Here is a 12157-nt window from a genome sequence, read left to right on the forward strand (position 1 = left end):
CACAGGCATCTTCCACCCTTCAAGATGTAGTTCGGGATCCAGAATATTAGGTCATTCATTGAAACACCTGTGAACTCATACCTTTTCGACGAGGAAGCAAGGTCATCCTTGTTTCGAGGGACTGCCTATGATGATAATGTATGTTAATAAAAGTTTCTGAGCTTAAAAACCTCAAAGTTTTGCTTTATTTTGCAGCAATCATTGCACAGGGCAACTGTTAGAATGCTCTGATATTGTAATATACTGAAATCCACACTGATGGATTAAAAACACTGGCATCGTTAATGTAAGTTACCAGGTAATTCTGCAGACAGTATATTTAGTATGTTGATGTACCCACACATTAACACATGAATCTTTCCCAGGTGCCCAAGCAAGAAGCAAAAATGGCTCTATATTGCTGGGAACTTTTCTTTTATATAAACAAATGAACAAAAGGAGTGCAGGCAATGAAAATGGTAATGGTGGGAAATGGAAATGGAATATATTTCCCACTGTATTCACCTCTGGTCGAGATCAAGCAGCCCATGGACTAATTTGGGCCAAGATGTAAAGTTTGCTGTACTCTGTCCCAACAAAATATCCTGGCTGTACGCTCCCCGTTGTACTAGTATGACATTCCCATCCACCTGGCTGGGTTTAAACCCAAAAAACCAGAGATGAAAGGATCATGTTTAAGCCAGTCCTGGCTTCCAATTCTTCATAACATCTTCTAGTAGTTTGTTTTAGTCTTGAATTTAAGTATCTAATTTATTGTAATTTCTATTTCGCACCACCTTTCTAACTTTTAATGGTAATTCATGGAAGCCAGTGGCATTTCCCGATTTAATTTCATGATCACCACCATAGATCAGGCAGAGTCAGCATGGATTTATGAAAGGGAAATCATGTTTGACAAATTTGCTGGAATTCTTTGAGGATGTAACGAACAGGGTGGATAAAGGGGAACCAGTGGATGTGTATTTGGACTTCCAGAAGGCATTTGACAAGGTGCCGCATAAAAGGTTACTGCACAAGATAAAAGTTCACGGGGTTGGGGTAATATATTAACATGGATAGAGAATTGGCTAACTAACAGAGAACAGAGAGTCGGAATAAATGGTTCATTCTCTAATTGGTAACCAGTAACTAGTGGGGTGCCACAGGGATCAGTGCTGGGACCCCAACTATTTACAATCTATATTAACGACTTGGAAGAAGGGACTGAGTGGAGCGTAGTCAAGTTTGCTGACGATATAAAGAAGGGAGGAAAAGCAATTTGTGAGGAGGACACAAAAAATCTGCAAAAGGACACAGGCTAAGTGAGTGGGCAAAAAATTTGGCAGATGGAGTATAATGTTGGAAAGTGCGAGGTCATGCACTTTGGCAGAAAAAAATCAAAGAGCAAGCTATTATTTAAATGGAGAAAGATTGCAAAGTGCTGCAGTTCAGCGGGACCTGGGGGTACTTGTGCATGAAACACAAAAGGATAGTATGCAGGTACAGCAAGTGATCAGGAAGGCCAATGGAATCTTGGCCTTTATTGCAAAGGGGAAGGAGTATAAATGCAAGGAAGTCTTGCTACAGCTACACAGGGAATTAGTGAGGCCACACCTGGAATACTGCGTGCAGTTTTGGTTTCCATATTTACGAAAGGATATACTTGCTTTGGAGGCAGTTCAGAGAAGATTCACTCGGTTGATTCCGGAGATGAGGGGGTTGACTTATGAGGAAAGGTTGAGTAGGTTGGGCCTCTACTCATTGGAATTCAGAAGAATAAGAGGTGATCTTATCGAAACGTATAAGATTATGAGGGGGCTCGACAGGGTGGATAGAGAGAGGATGTTTGCACTGATGGGGGAGACTAGAACTCGAGGGCATGATCTTAGAATAAGGGGCCGCCCATTTAAAACAGAGATGAGAAATTTCTTCTCTCAGAGGGTTGTAATCTGTGGAATTCGCTGCGTCAGAGAGCTGTGGAAGCTGGGACATTGAATAAATTTAAGACAGAGATAGACAGTTTCTTAAATGATAAGGGGTTATGGGGATCAGGCTGGGGAAGTGGAGCTGAGTCCATGATCAGATCAGCCATGATCGTATTAAATGGCGGAGCAGGCTCGAGGGGCCGTATGGCCTACTTCAGCTCATATTTCTTATGTTCTTATGTTATGATCTTACATAGATAAAAGGTCTCCGAACAGCTGATAGGGAAAGGAGTGCACAGAGCCATTCAGTTGGTTTAAGCTCCTGACCTAAAAGGGAATGATCCTACCGTGTAAGAGAGATATTAAAGTACTTTTAATTTTCAGTGTATGAATTCAAGTGTCTTTTAATGAAAAACATGTTCCTTTGCTACAAGCAACAAAGCAAATCCTATACTTGCAGGATTGGGAAGTTAATGTGCATTGAAGTGAATTATCAGATGTACTGTCGTATGTTGCTGTTCCTATCAGATTTAGATTTGTCGATATAGAAAATAGGTGCAGGAGCAGGCCATTCAGCCCTTCTAGCCTGCACCGCCATTCAATGAGTTCATGGCTGAACATGAAACTTCAGTACCCCCTTCCTGCTTTCTCGCCATAACCCTTGATCCCCCGAGTAGTAAGGACTTCATCTAACTCCCTTTTGAATATATTTAGTGAATTGGCCTCAACTACTTTCTGTGGTAGAGAATTCCACAGGTTCACCACTCTCTGGGTGAAGAAGTTTCTCCTCATCTCGGTCCTAAATGGCTTACCCCTTAAAATAAACAAGGGACTTTGCAATCTAGCTAACATTTAGTTGCTGAATATTTAGAGGGAATTAGATACTTACAAATCTTGATATTAAAACACGACATGAGTATCCGATCCTTTGATTTTCTCATGGATAGTAATTGAACTTAAACAGTGCAATTTTCTAATTTGTTTATTTGGCTGTAAACTGCTGCATTTACCTGATTGCACTATGCCCAGTATCAACCCGCACTTCAGCAGCTGCCATAAGATGAATAATGCAGCACTGCTACCTCTAGTCACGATTCACATGCACTCGACTTCTCTTAGTTGCTTGATTCAAAATCTCCATTAGTTTGAATTGAAATTATGCAAAAAATTATTTAATTAGAATTTCTTTCAAGCAAATAGTGATTTGAGTGAAGAGTAGATTCTAAAATATAAACAGTGCTGATAGAGAGGCTCCATAATTCTTTAGGATTTGCTTACTGGCCTGTAGAGACCTTCTGTAGCCAGTTGGGAAGGTCGGGGAGAACCATCACTTTAAATGCTTACATCAACAGTTGTTTTTTTGAGATGCTCTGACATGGAATCAGCTCGCAGACCTTCAATAAAAAGCAGTGTCCACAGCACCATGGCTGGTTAGATTACAACACTGCTTCAAGAAGTGTTTCTGTGATATAAATGCAGCAAAGGTGCAGCCATTTTCCTGATGGAGCCCACCATGGTAGCACTGCCTCCCATTGAGCAGAATAAGTAATTGAGATGGAAACACGAGGCTGCACCCAATTTTCAAAACCACTGCAAGAAGAGCAAGCAAATCAGGATAAACAAAATAACAACACGAACAAACAATTTGAAAGGAAGCGTAACTGGAGTTAATGTCATTGGAAGATTTAAGTAAAATGGTTAACTTTTCCGTCTTCCACTTGTTCCGATGTTCTTCTCCCACCTCGTTAATACTTTGTTGCGATGCTTTTCCTTCTCTTCCTCGCCCTCTGTGTTTAAAACCAAATTTCACTGGTAGTAAATATAAATATTTAAATTGGGGATCTACTGACAGCAGTGTAAAATACCTTGGTGGTAAATTGAGCTAACTTCTACTGACAGTGATCCTTTATTGGAGGGAATAGCTACATTTAAAATCAGTCCAACATTTTGCTTGTGATATATTTTCTTTCAGCTAAGGTTTCAATTAACTCTTGGCTTAAAATAGTGTACAAAATTTTCTCTGGGAAATTCCTAAACTGACATTTGGGGACCTTTTTTCTGAGCTGATTTCTAATCGTAACTATCATTTGTCAGAAAAGGGTTCAAACTGGTAATCATCCCGACTCACTTAAGGGGGGGGCGGGCGGCGTGTATAAGGGGAGTGCATCTTGTTTCAAAGTATTTCTCCTTTTATTGGGATATTATACATTTACCAGGTAATTATTTGACATTTATTGCTACCATGGAGACTCTCGGATAGGGTCTCTCTCCCTGCTGGCTGCTCCAGTAATGTCACTCCAATGGATGGGAGGAGTATGATATCATGCTGGCCAGAGGGCCTGTAGCATGGTTTCCTGAGATAAACAGCTCTGGAATTTGGGGAGTATTCCAGCATGGCTCCATTCCACCCCCCACCCCCATTGGCAATGACATTGTTCTAGATGTGTCCTATAACTGGCAGCCAATGAGGGAGGGTAACCCTACTTGAGGGTCGCTTATGTCAGCAATAAGATTATTTAAAAAAAAGTCTATTGAAGAAATAACTGTTTAAAGTATAATTTTCTTATCATAGATTCATAGAATAGTACAGCACTGAAGGAGGCCATTCGGCCCATCTAGTCTGCGCCAACTTTTTCGAAGAGTAATCTAGTTAGTCGCACTCCCATGTTCTTTCCCCAAATCCCTACAATTCTTTCTCAAAGTATCTGTTAATTCTCTTTTAAAGGCTATTATTGAATCTGAATCCACCACATCAAGCAGTGCATTCCAAATCCTAACCACTCGTTGTGTAAAGTTTTTCCTCATGTCGCCCCTGCTTCTTTTGCCAATCACCTTATATTGGTGCCCTCTTGTTAGTGACTCCAGCCATTGGAAACAGTTTCTCTTCATTTACTCCATCTAAATCCTTTGCGGTTTTAAACGCCTCTATCAAATCTACTCTGCTCTAAGGAGAACAGCCCCAGCTTCTCTAGTCTATCCACATTACTGTATTCCCACGTCCCTGGAACCATTCTTTTAAATCTCTTCTGTGCCCTCGCCAAATCCTTCCTAAAGTGTGTAGCTCAGACAATATTCCCTTTAAGCTCTGGAGGTCCCACATGGCTGGCTCACTGGCTTTTAAATGGAAAACCTCACATGAGCGGAATTTTGAGTGGCCACCCGCCAAAATTAAAGGGAACATTATTTTGGGCACAATACTCCAAATAGGGTACAAAAAGGGGTCAAACATTGAGCAACAGTAAACTGCCAAGGGTCAGTGTAGACAGGACGAGGGTAAAGGGCCAGCGGACACAGTGCAGGACAGAATGAGGGTAAAGGGCCAAGAGTCACAGTGCAGGACAGGATGAGGGTAAAGGGCCAAGGGTCACAGTGCAGGAAAAGATGAGGGTAGAGGGCCAAGGGTCACAGTGTAGACAGGACATGATGAGGGTAAAGGGCCAAGGGTCACAGTGCAGGAAAGGATGAGGGTAAAGGGCCGAGGGTCACAGTGCAGGAAAAGATGAGGGTAGAGGGCCAAGGGTCACAGTGTAGACAGGACATGAGTAAATGGCCAAGGGTCACAGTGCAGGAAAGGATGAGGGTAAAGGGCCAAGGGTCACAGTGCAGGAAATAATGAGGGTAAAGGGCCAAGGGTCACTGTGTAGACAGGACATGGGTAAATGGCCAAGGGTCACAGTGTAGACAGGACATGATGAGGGTAAATGGCCAAGGGTCACAGTGCAGGAAAGGATGAGGGTAAATGGCCAAGGGTCACTGTGTAGACAGGACATGGGTAAATGGCTAAGGGTCACAGTGTAGACAGGATGAGGATGAAGGGCCAAGGGTCACAGTGTTGATGGCCCTTTACCCTCATCCTATCAACACTGTGACCCTTGGCCCTTTACCCTCATCCTTTCCTGCACTGTGACCCTTGGCCTAAGAGTCACTGTGTAGACAGGACTAGGGTAAAGGGCCAAGGCTCAGGGTGCCGGAGAAGGCCAGGATAAAGGGCCATGACTAGGATAATAACAACTTGCATTTCTATTGTGCCTTTAATGTAGTAAAACTCCCCAAAACGAATCACAGGAGCGTTATCAAACACAATCTGACACCGAGCTACATAAAGAGGTTATAGAACAGATGAGGTAGGTTTTACTGAGCTTCTCAAAAGAGGAGAGGCAGAGAGGTTCAGGCAGTGAATTCCAGAGCTTAGGGCCTCGGCAGCTGAAGGCATGTCTACCAACGGTGAAGTGATTAAAATTGGGGATGTGTGACCCCAGAATTAAAAGAGCACAGAGATCTTAAAGGGTTGTAGGGCTGGAGCAGGTTACAGAGGTAAGGAGGCACGAGGTCATGGAAGGATTTGAAAACAAGCAAACACATGGGGTGGTGGGTGAATAGGACTTGGTGCAAGTTAGGATAGGGCAGCAGAGTTCTGGATGAACTGAAGTTGAGGTAGATAAAAAGCCAAGGCTCACAGTGCAGGATGGGACTAGGGTAAAGCGCCAAAGCCAACCATCCAGAACAGCACCAGCGTTAAAGGACAGAAGCTATAACTGAAGAAACAGCAAATAAGTTGCATAAAATAAATGTATTTTTTATTAAACATGGATTACAAAAAAAATAAAGGAAACAGATTGAATTTGGAGAGATCCAGCACCAAAATAAAATCGACAGTTTTATGTTAAAGATGATGGCTTAGTGAATGTGACCCTGGGCCTCAGTAAAATATTTTACTCGATATAAACTCACCCGAGTAATTTGATTTTGAACTTTGTCATGCACAGATTAACTTCATGCAGAATATTGCTTTTTTTTTCTTAACACCAAGTGGTACATTTTTTTTTGTTTGTATTTATTTCTCCTTAGATACACACATTTTAAATGATCTGTGCATGTTCTTTGATATAGTTTTCTAATTTAACTAGTTCAAGTCCTGTGGTATTTCTCCTGGGTCAAAAGAATTGGACTAAAAAAAACAGATGTGCAGAAGGTGGTAACGGTGCACAATTCGGCAGAATTTTAAAAGCAGGACAAAAAAAAAATCAGAATTTGAAAGATAAAACACAGCTAAAATAAAAATAAAACCAGGTAAGGAAAATAATCACAGTACAGTTCAAAATGCTGGAAAATGCATCAGAGTCAAAAATCTCAATTTCTTTGAGAGGTTATGCCCCCAGACGTGCTTCCCCCCGCAAATAAATTTTGTACCACCGGAACTCATTTCCACCATCAAATATTTCTAAATTCATTACTGCCAAAATTGCACTTTTGTGTACTTTAATTTTGTTCTATACAGCTGTAGCTTAAGCCGTGACCAGTTCCTGTCCCACTTGATCCTCATTATAACGAATGCTTTTTACATGTCACGTATGTGGCCATTGGGCTTCAGTTTTCGCAGAAGAACAAATGGAATTTCAGAATGTAATCCCCAAAACACAAATAAAATTCCTGAAATCCAATGTAATAAAGAATTTAACATTCAGTCACCTTGGAGCAGTGGCTTTGGTCATGATCATTTATTCAGGGCTATTTTTCAGTTTGTAGAGTTGACAATCTTTTTTTTTTTGATTTCAATTTTTTGTTTTTAATTGCAGGATTACAGGAATATGTGGAAGCTGTTTCTTTCCAACATTTCATTAGGACCAGAAGCCTGATTAGCCTTGAAGAGATTAATAGGCATTTAGTCTTCACTCCAAAGAAAGAGGAAGCAGAGAATTCTGAGGTGAGTTTTCTTTTCTCCATTTAAAACTGTCTTGAGAGTATTCATCCATATTATACTATCAGCTGGATCATTTGAAGGAAAGTGGGAAAAACTTGACTTCCTGATCTCTATCCAGTGATCGACGCTGGACAGCACAACTGTGCGGATATAGGTTTCCTGAAAATCAAATTTTATTGTTACGTTTTAATGAGGATATGAAATGGAGTGGAGAAATACGTTCAAGAAAATTGGGGCCTGGTGAAATGCACAATGAAAGATAAAAAGCAGAAAGGGAGGGTTTAATGTCCACCTGAACCACAGGTAGGCATTCAAAATCTCATGGCACTATTTGAAGAGGAGAGACTTCTGATCACCTGCCCAATAATCTTCCCTCCACTCATTCAACTCATTGATGTTCCAGGATCTCACTTTGTACAAAATGGCTGCTGTGTTTTCCCACATAACAATCATTGTACTTAAAAGTAATTCATTGTCCATGAGATGTTTGGGAGACATAGTAAGCCACTATGTAAATTTGTCTTTTTTTTTACACAGTAGAAAACCAAAGATATGATGTGGTGAAACACCCTCCTACTCTCTGCTTTCTATGCTTTGTTGCAGTTTCAAAAAATGTTTTTCATTAGCTAGCAGAACCTAGCCCAGTCATTTCCACTTCTCTTCAGATCAGCTGGAGTGACAGATGTGTTTACCATGTGCTGCAAGAAGAGCTGGCAGGAAGGCATGGTGGCAGGCATTCTGTACATTACTTCACTGTGTGGCCTTTACATGGTTGAACTGTTTACTACAACAACAACTTGAATTTATATAGCAGCTTTAACTTAGTTAAATGTTCCAAGGTGCTAGACAGGAGCATTATCAAACAAAATTTGACACTGACCCATATTAGGACAGGTGGCCAAAAGCTTGGTCAAAGAGACAGGTTTTAAGGAGCATCTTCAAAGAGATGGGGATGGGGGGGGGGGGGAATTCCAGAACCTAGGACCCAGACAGCTGAAAGCATAGCCGTCGATAGAGGATGCGCAGGAGACCAGAATTGGAGGAGAGCAGAGATCTTGGAGGGTAGTAGGGCTGTAGAAGGTTAGAGATGGGGGCGGGGGGGAATGAAGCCATGGAGGCATTTGAAACAAGGATGAAAATTTAAAATTGAGGTGTTTCCGGACCAGGAGCAAAGGTAGGTCAGCAGGCACAGGAGTGATGGGTGAATGGGACTTGGTGCGAGTTCGGATATGGGCAATAGAGTTTTGGATGACTTCAAGTTTATGGAGGATAGAAGGTGGGAGGCTTCCAGGAGTGCATTAGAATATTCAAGTCTAGAGTTAACAAAGGCATGGATGAGGGTTTCAGCAGCAGATGAGCTGAGGCAAGACTCGAGACTGCTGATGTTACATAGTTGGAAGTGAACTGTCTTCGTGATGGAGCAGATATGTTGTCAGAAGCTCATCTGAGGGTCAAATAGGACATTTCCTCAGACCGTTACCATGGAGAAGGGATGGTGTTGGATGGGGATGGAATTTGTGGTGGGGACTGAAGACAATGGATTTGGTCTACCCATATTTTGTTGGAAGAAATTTCTGCTCATTCAGGACTGGATGTTGAATAAGCAGTATGATAAATCAGAGGCAGTGGAGGATTGAGAGAGGTTGTGGTGAGGTAGTGCTGGGTGTTGTCAGCGTTATATGTAGATGAGAAATAGGAGGGGGCTGAGGAGGACTCCAGAGGTAACGGTGCAGGAGTGGGAAGCGAAGCCATTGTAAATGATTCTCTGGCTACGACTGGATAGATAAGAATGGAACTAGGCGAGGGCACTCCCACCCAGCTGGATGACCGAGGAGAGGCATTGGAGGAGGAGGATGGTGTGGCCAACTGTTAAAGGCTGCAGACAGGTCACATTCACATTAGGATATCATTTGTGAATTTTATGAGGGCTGGTTCAGTGTGATGGCAGGGTTGAAAATCTGATTGGAATTGGAGGGGTTCAAACATGGAGTTGCAGGCACCGATTTGGGATGCGACAACACGTTCAAGGACTTAAGAAGAAATGGTGGTTGGAAATTGGGTGGAAGTTTGCAAGGACAGCAGGGTCAAAGGTGGGTTTTCTGAGGTGCGGGCGGAGGGGGAGAGGATGATGGCAGATTTGAAGGAGAGGGGGACAGTACCCAAGGAGAGGAAAACATTAATAATCTCAACTAATATGGGGGCAGATGAATTGTTAATAGTTTGGTGGGAATACGGTCGAGAGAGCAGGAGGTGGCTCTCTTGGACAAGATTAGGTTGGATGGAGAATGGGGTGAGACAGGAGAAAAACTAGAAGATGCGAGTTCAGGGCTAGGGTAGAGGGAACCTTGACTTGGTGGGTTAGGGGAAGGGAGGGAAGCAGCAGAGGCAGCTGAAAGGGTGGTCACAATTTTAGTGACAAAAGTCCATGAGTTCCTTGTACTTGTTAGAGGTGAGGGTGGAAGAGGCCGAGGAGAGGGGTTTAAGAAGATGGTTTGTCATGGAGGAGTAGCTTTGCTTCTAGAATTTTTTGAGGATGTAACTAGTAGAGTGGATAAGGGAGAACCAGTGGATGTGGTGTATTTGGACTTTCAGAAAGCTTTTGACAAGGTCCCACACAAGAAATTAGTGTGCAAAATTAAGGCACATGTGATTGGGGGTAATGTATTGACGTGGATTGAGAACTGGTTGGCAGACAGGAAGCAAAGAGTGGGAATAAACGGGTCCTTTTCAGAATGGCAGGCAGTGACTAGTGGGATACCGCAAGGTTCAGTGCTGGGACCCCAGCTATTTACAATATATATTAATGATTTAGACGAAGGAATTGAATGTAATATCTCCAAGTTTGCAGATGACACTAAGCTGGGTGGCAGTGTGAGCTGTAAGGAGGATGCTAAGAGGCTGCGGGGTGACTTGGACAGGTTAGATGAGTGGGCAAATGCATGGCAGATGCAGTATAATGTGGATAAATGTGAGATTATCCACTTTGGTGGCAAAAACAGGAAGGCAGATTATCTGAATGGTGACAGATTAGTAAAAGGAGAGGTGTAACGAGACCTGGGTCTCATGGTACATCAGTCATTGAAAATTGGCATGCAGGTACAGCAGGCGGTGAAGCAAGCAAATGGAATGTTGGCCTTTATAACGAGAGGATTTGAGTATAGGAGCAGGGAGGTCTTACTGCAGTTGTACAGAGCCTTGGTGAGACCACACCTTGAGCAGTTTTGGTCTCCTAATCTGAGGAAGGACATTCTTGCTATTGAGGGAGTGCAGCGAAGGTTCACCAGACTGATTCCCGGGATGGCAGGACTGACATATGAAGAGTGGATCGACTAGGTTTATATTCACTGGAATTTAGAAGAATGAGAGGGGATCTCACAGAAGCATATAAAATTCTGATGGGATTGGACTTGTTAGATGCAGGAAGAATGTTCCCCATGTTGGGGAAATCCAGAACCAGGGGTCACAGTCTAAGCATAAGGGGTAAGCCATCTAGAAGCGAGATGAGGAGAAACTTTATCACCGAGAGAATTGTGAATCTATGGAATTCTCTACCACAGAAAGTTGTTGAGTCCAGTTCGTTGGATATATTCAAAGGGGAGTTAGATGTGGCCCTTACAGCTAAAGGGATCAGGGGGTTATGGAGAGAAGGCAGGAGTGGGGTACTGAAGTTGCATGATCAGACATGATCATATTGGGCCCAAGTTTCGGCCTCAGTTGCTCCTGATTTTTTGGAGCAACTGGTGTAGAACGGAGTATCTTAGAAATTCAAATTCTCGGCATTTAGTTTGCTCCAGTTCTAGTCAGTTAGTAAAGTTTCACTTTGGAACAGAATTTCTTTTTTCAAAAGGGGGCGTGTCCGGCCATTTACGCCTATTTTCAAAGTTTCGGCAGTGAAAACTTACTCCATACTAACTTAGAATGGAGTAAGTGAAGATTTTTGTAAGTTCGAAAAAACCTTGTCTACACTTTAGAAAATCAGGCGTAGGTTACAAATTAGGTGTAGGGAATGGGGAGGGGGGTTTAAAGGGAAGTTTACAAACATTAAACACTTCAGTTTTACAAATAAAGAGCCATCATCAATAATAAATGATAAATACATCAATAAATCAACCAATAAATCAATCAAAAAAAATTTATAAAAAATAAATTTAAAAAAAATCAATAAATAAAACCTTTTCTACTTACCGACTGCAGCACTGGGAGTCCTCCAACAGCGTGCTGGGACGGTCCCCCCAGTGTGTCTCTGTCAGTGTCTCTATCTGGGAGGGAGAAAGAGAGAGAGAGAGTCGCGGAGGTCCCGGGGGGGGGGGGGGCGGAGAGAGTCGCGACGGTCCGGGGGGGTGGGGGAAAGAGAGTCGCGGAGGTCGGGTCGCCCAGAGGGGGGGGGGGTCGGGTCGGGAGGAAGCAGGAGCTGGGCGTGGGAGGAGCCTTATGCACGTAGCCCCAGTGAGGCCATTCGGCCAGGGCTAGGGGCTGCGTGCTTCGGGCCCCTCCCACACAGTTTTGGCCCCACTGTAGCGCGCATGTGCAGAGGTCCCGGCACTGTTTTCAG

General features: G+C 43.0%; 1 protein-coding gene and 1 long non-coding RNA gene across 5 annotated transcripts in view; one reads left to right on the forward strand and one right to left on the reverse strand.

Moving 5' to 3' along the window:
• LOC139267028 (uncharacterized) overlaps positions 1-12157 on the reverse strand; it is a 159285-nt gene that overhangs the window by 93113 nt on the left and 54015 nt on the right. The gene's annotated exons all lie outside the window — the stretch shown is intronic.
• tsnax (translin-associated factor X) overlaps positions 1-12157 on the forward strand; it is a 99698-nt gene that overhangs the window by 85027 nt on the left and 2514 nt on the right. For all 4 annotated transcript variants that reach the window (XM_070884676.1, XM_070884678.1, XM_070884677.1 and 1 more), the window contains exon 5: positions 7481-7608. In XM_070884676.1, coding sequence (XP_070740777.1) covers positions 7481-7608 — 128 coding nt within the window. The remainder of the gene's footprint in view (positions 1-7480; positions 7609-12157) is intronic.

Source organism: Pristiophorus japonicus, chromosome 7, assembly GCF_044704955.1.
Source record: "Pristiophorus japonicus isolate sPriJap1 chromosome 7, sPriJap1.hap1, whole genome shotgun sequence".
NCBI lineage: Eukaryota > Metazoa > Chordata > Chondrichthyes > Pristiophoridae > Pristiophorus > Pristiophorus japonicus.